Source organism: Tupaia chinensis, unplaced genomic scaffold, assembly GCF_000334495.1.
Source record: "Tupaia chinensis unplaced genomic scaffold, TupChi_1.0 Scaffold000332_1, whole genome shotgun sequence".
Lineage (NCBI taxonomy): Eukaryota > Metazoa > Chordata > Mammalia > Scandentia > Tupaiidae > Tupaia > Tupaia belangeri.
In genome coordinates this window covers 1,359,785-1,365,860 of record NW_006159826.1, presented here as the reverse complement: position 1 = coordinate 1,365,860, position 6,076 = coordinate 1,359,785, and the positions used below count along the sequence as shown (strand labels likewise).

The following is a 6,076-nucleotide window of genomic DNA, read 5'->3' as shown; positions in this document are numbered from 1 at the left end:
CTGCCTGCCGCAGCTTGTGGATGCAGGGGGACACGCGGTCCGCGCCCACCAGGGACTGTGCGTGCAGGGGCAGCGCCCCCAGGCCTGAAAGGGAGTACATGGTCTGAGGGTAACATGGAGGGGACAGCAGAGGTGGAGGGAGGTGAGGAGGGGAGAGGAGGCAGCCAGGCAGCTGATGTCACTGCCAGCTGGGCACCCAGGGCCGTCCTGCGGGTGGGGCCAGCACCAACGAAGGCTGGTGCTCATCCTCGGGGCTGGGAGACCGCGGCCAGGAGGCGACTGGCTTCTGAAGCGTTGGTTAGCACACTGGGCGTCAGGGGGGGTCAAGGAGCAGGGGCCCACCCCAGGTGGCATCAGTACAATGCCACCTGCCCCAGGATCTGAATGCCCCATGGACCCCAGGTGCAGAGCGGGGGGGGGGGGGGGAGCCTATGGCAGTGTCCCCCCCAACTGTCACAAAGGACTGGGGTTAGGGCTGCGTCACGGAGGGGCTCTGAGCCACGCGTGCAGGCAGCTTTGCTGCTCGGCATGGCCCGACGCCGAGTGTCAGCAGGGCCTCCTGTAGGGTCTCGCTGGCCGGGCTCGCTGCATCTTAAATCAAGGACCTGCTGCGACGAGAGGCCTCGGCCTCTGAAACTGCTTTAACACCAAGCCACTCACGCAAGTGCGTGCACGAGCCGGTAAGTGAGCCTTTTGCCTTCTCTGGCTCGCGTCTGTGTTGTTTCTGCCATGAGCGCCTGGTCTGGGCGTCTGCCTGTCCCCAGCCCCTGTTCCGTAGGTACCTGCCCCCGGCAACCTCGGACCGACGTCACTCAGGGTAACATGGCCTGGGCGCCTGGGCTGGAGGACCGCCAGAACTGACTGCTCCAGTTCTGGGGCACCCACGCGGCTGCTTCTGGGGCGGTCCGGGACCGCGGGGCTACCCTAGTGGGCAGTAGGGGCCCAGGGCAGCCCGGCCAGCTCTGAAGGAGTCCAGTGGTCCCTGCACCAAGAACACAGCTGTGTGTCTCCCTGACCCTGGGGGCCGTTTCTAAATGCACCTCAGTGGAAGCCGTGTGAGAGGCAGCCCACCCCCCCCCCCCCCCCCCCTTCACTCCCACAGAGGGGCTCGCAGGGTCCCTCAGGTGTCCTTCCTACCACGCGCCCTGCAGCTTCCTGTGATACCGTATTAAGTATCATCTGGTCGGAAACGAAATGAAGCACAAACTCAAAGGCAAGCTTCCTAAATAAGTTTGGAGAAAAGAGAGAAGCCCGCCCTGAAGAAGGGGTTTCGGTCTCCTGTTGCCTAGATGTGAAGGGGCTCGGCAATCCCACGGAGACGCGGGAGCCAGCCGCGCTGAGACGGGGTTAGACGGTGCACCGGCTCCTGGGGGCCCTTCTCAGGACACGGTGCATGGCTGGTCACGCGTCCTTCCGTGTTTCTGCCTTGATGCATGTCCCGAAGGGAAGGGATGCTCTGGGTCCCCGCCGGGCACTGTGCCCTCCATGAAGGAGGCTTCCACGGCCAAAAGGGACCAGATGGGCTTCTTAGAGGCCCAGCTCCCAGGGCCAGGGGTGAGGAACAGGCCACCTGGGCCAGGGTGTGGACGCACGGTTACACGGTGTTCGGAACTCACCACCCTGCCCAGGACCCCAGCTCCTGTACCCCCTGCACTCAGACCACAGCTTGTGCAGGGGCGGGGAGTCCTTGGGGATATACACCAACATCCCTGTGGGCATGACACCCGGTTTCAGGTCCCAACGGGGCAGAGACCCGCCGCCCCTCCTGGTTCCGTCCCCCTGGGCCCCTCATTGGCGCTCGGTGTCCCCTCACCCATCTAGAACCTCTCTAGGGCCTGCTGGGGTGTGGAACCTGGAGCTGCCTCACACAGAACCGCGACTGCGGCCGCGGCCGTGGCCATGGCGGACCGCGTGCGCCCATTCTGTGCAGAGCGTGCCTAGGCTCACCTCACCGGCAGGCCCCGACCACGGCTAAGAGTCTGTGGCCACCATGAGAGCTCGGGGAGATGGCAGCTGCTGGAGCCCTGGTAGCATAGAAGTGGCTGTACCAGGTCCGGGTGGGCATGAGGACAGTCTGGCTTGGGAGTTACAGCCTAACGCCGGGCCTGCGCCCCACTTCTGCCTTCCTGCCCAAGCCCAGGCACGGGTTTCTCCCACAGCTGGCCTGGTGTCCGGCGCCGAGAGCATGTGTCCTTCCCATTACCTGCCTTGCCCCCTTCCTGGTAGTGGGCCTGGGAATGAGTCTTGGGCTGTGTAAAGGTGGCAGAGCCACATCCGTGCTACACCCAGTAATAAACGGCAACGTCCCCTCGTCAGGGTGGTCAGCTCAGCACGCCTGCGAGTCTGTGGGCGGGCGCTCACAGCGCCAGGCGGGACTGGGAGAGGCGCCGTCGGAGCTCTGCCCTGCACTCTGGAGCCAGGCGAGGGGTGGCCTGTGTGGTGGACCTGTCCAGGCAGGTGAGCTCTGCTGGACGGAGGACTCAGGTGCCCCAGCCCGAGCAGCCCAGGGGCACAGCCCTGTCGGTGCAGCTTTTTAAAACCCTGCTGGTGTGAAGTCAATCAGGCGAGTCAGGGCCAAACCGGTGCTCTGCAGTCTGGCCGGGCTCTGGGGGTAATCCATGTGTTGGGGAGCGGGGCTGGGCTGGCACCGAGGGCCGTCATGGGCCGTGACCCAGTGAGCAATGCACAGGGCTGTCCCGGGGCTCCGCTGTTTGCGGAGATCAGGACCACGGGGGCACACCTTGCAGGTGTGCACAGGACAGGGTGGTTCCTGGCCACTGGTCAGGCACAGGGAGCCTGTCAGCTCTCGATACACGCAGGGCACACCTCCAGGTGTAGGAAGACGCTAGAAAGATCTGACTCAGCCCCGCCCTGCAGCATTGCCCTCCCCGGGGTTCTTCCATCCACAGCCCTGCCCATCCTGCCCGGGGCCTTGGCTGTGGCGTCACCTCCCTGGTCCCCAGCCCTGTCCCTGACGTGCCGCAGCCTTGGCGCTCCTAGTGGCCCTGGGTTCTGGAATGTGGCAGGGCTGTCCTGCAGGCTCTGTCCAGGCTGCGAGCACTGCGGAGGGGCCGGTGGAGGCCGGGTGGTCAGGGCCATGCCCTGCGTCGAGGTCCGGGCAGCCTAGCATTCCACGGAGCTTCTTCTTCACTTTGGGACAACCCTCCTGCCAGTCCCTGCCTTGGCTGCAACTTGGGGGCTCTGAGGACATGTCAGGACCCTGCTTATTTCAGGAGGCCCCGAGTGGACCTCACTGTGGAGTGTCTCCGCAGGCGGCAGAGCACAGGGGTGTGAGAGTAACCCTGGGCACAGTGCCGGGGGGGCTGGGGGACAGTGCTGGGGTGCTGGAGTGGGGGACAGTGCCGGGGGAACCTGAGGCATAGTGCTGGGGGCCTGGGGGACAGTGCTGGGGTGCTGGAGTGGGGGACAGTGCCGGGGGAACCTGAGGCATAGTGCTGGGGGCCTGGGGGACAGTCCTGGGGGCACCTGGGGGACAGTGCTGGAGCAGGGCACAATGCTAGGGGGACAGTGTCGAAGGGACTGGGGGGCATGGTGCAGCAGGAGCCCAGAACGAGAGGAACACAATGCTTCCAGCACCAGAAGCAAGGGGCGGGTGCTGGGAGAAACTTCTGCTGTGCTGTGTGCAGGAGGAGTGAAAGTGGGATGTAGGGGGTGTACAGTGCCGGGGGGGGAGGGCTGGGGACCTGGGGGGACAGAGTACTGGGGTTCTGGGGAGAAAGAGTGGGGGTCTCTAGAGGGCAGAGTGCTAAGGGGGCCTGCTGGGTCACAGGTGGAGAAGTGGGATGGGGCTCCAGGACATCCCGGGCCGGGCCGAGCTCCCCACAGGGCCTCTTGTTTCCAAAGCACTGGTGACGAGGCTGTCCCGGCCCTGACATTCTGACAGCTCTGGGCCTACATACCATGGTCACCCACTAGAGGGGGTCTGGGCCGCCCACCTGCAGAAGCCCAGAGATAACCCAGTGCCGGCAAGGCCATGTACCCAGGCCCTAAGCCACCCGGGGACGTGGCCCTACCCGAGTCATGCCTGTCCCTCGTCTGGCTGGAAGATGATGGGGGGTGCATGGCAGAACAGCTGGGGCTCCAGAAGGCAGAGAGCAGGAGGCTCTGAGTGCCAGACGCAGTGGGAGAGGCAGGGCTGGGGGCAGGTGCGGGGGCCACAGGGCCACACTGCCACACTCTGGGACAGGGACAGGAGGGCCATGCTCTGGGACAGGGCAGAGGGCCACACTCAGGAACAGAAGGACAAAGGGACAGAGGGCCATGCTCCCAGACGGGGTGGTAGGGCCACACTTGGGAGGGACATGGCTACACAGGCCCCTCCGCTCCCTCTGGGCAGGCATGTGGGAATGCACCTTCCCCGAGGGAGAACCCGGCTCTCGGCCCTGAGTCTGGTGCGACTCAGATGCCGTTTCTCAGCTCTCCAGGCCTGGTGGGAGGCTGCCCAGGACGTAGAAACCCATGGAGGCCTAGGAGCCCTGTAGTGAGCAACCAGGCTGGAGCAAGCACTGGGTTCCAACTAAGCCACGAGTCCAGGTGACAAAGGGACACTACACTCTCGGGCCGTCAGAACTTGCAGCCTCAGACAGAGACCCAGAGTTCCAGGGTGCCGAGCACGAGCCCAGGGAGGTACGCGGGCGGGAAGGGGACAGCACAGGCGGGAAGGGGACCACACGGGTGTGAAGGGGACTGCGCAGGTGTGAAGGGGACCATGCAGGTGTGAAGGGGAGACCACACGGGTGTAAAGAGGGGACCGTGCAGGCGTGAAGAGGGGACCACACACAGGTATGAAGAGGGGACCGCGCAGGCGTGAAGAAGGGACCACACACAGGTATGAAAAGGGGACCATGTGGGCGTGAAGAGGGGACCACACACAGGTATGAAGAGGGGACCACGTGGGTGTGAAGAGGGGACCATACGGGCGTGAAGAGGGGACCACACGTAGGTATGAAGAGGGGACTGTGCAGGTGTGAAGAGGGGACCACATGCAAGTATGAAGAGGGGACCATGCAGGCGTGAAAAGGGGACCACACGCAGGTATGAAGAGGAGACTGTGCAGGTGTGAAGAGGGGACCGCACACAGGTATGAAGAGGGGACCACGCGGGCATGAAGAGGCGACCACATGCAGGTATGAAGAGGGGACTGTGCAGGTGTGAAGAGGGGACCACATGCAAGTATGAAGAGGGGACCATGCAGGCGTGAAAAGGGGACCACACGCAGGTATGAAGAGGGGACCGCGCAGGCGTGAAGATGGGACCACACACAGGTATGAAGAGGGGACCACGTGGGCGTGAAGAGGGGACCACATGCAGGTATGAAGAGGGGACTGTGCAGGTGTGAAGAGGAGAACGTGCAGGCGTGAAGAGGGGACCACACGCAGGTATGAAGAGGAGAACGCGCAGGCGTGAAGAGGGGACCGCACGAGTGTGAAGAGGGGACTGCGTTGGCTTGAAGAGGGGACTGTGCGGGTGTGAAGAAAGGACCACACACAGGTATGAAGAGGGGACTGCACAGGCATGAAGAGGGGACCGCGCGGGCGTGAAGAGGGGACCGCGCAGGTGTGAAGAGGACCGTGCAGGTGTGGAGGGGATCACACACACCCTGCGTCTGGAATTGCGGCCGTGGCGCCCTAGCAGTCTCACAGTCACTGCTGCGTGAGTTTCTAGGTCCACAGCCCGAGAGGGCGGTGCCCAGCCCTGCCCTGTGCACTGTTGCTGCCCGGCTCTGGGAGGCCCCGCTCACTGGGTCCCCACTGAAGGCCATCAGCAGAGCCGCAGCTGGTCTGGGGAGGGAAGCCTGCCCCTACTCCGTCCCCAGACCTTGCAGGTGGGCACAGGCTCCTGCCGTGGTCATGGGACGTGTATGGACGGGGGGTGGAAGTGGGCTCCCCCGCCTCCTCCGAAAGCCCTCCTCTGCCTGGGGAGCGGTGCTCACCTGTGACCAGGGGTGGCTGTGCCGGTGGCTGCTCCAGGAGGACCATGTGCTGCAGGAGAGGGCTGTGGGCCGGCCCGCCGTCCCGCTCCAGGGGCGAAGAGCTCAGGGAGGGCGCGAGGGGGG

General features: G+C 64.6%; 1 protein-coding gene across 1 annotated transcript in view; it reads right to left on the bottom strand.

The window, feature by feature from the left end:
* The window catches only part of HDAC4 (histone deacetylase 4), a 318,469-nt gene that overhangs the window by 62,951 nt on the left and 249,442 nt on the right, over window positions 1-6,076 (bottom strand). Inside the window, exons 12-13 of the mRNA XM_027773229.1 lie at window positions 5,954-5,999; window positions 5-84 (exon numbers count right to left, since the gene is read on the bottom strand). Coding sequence (XP_027629030.1) covers window positions 5-84; window positions 5,954-5,999 — 126 coding nt within the window. The remainder of the gene's footprint in view (window positions 1-4; window positions 85-5,953; window positions 6,000-6,076) is intronic.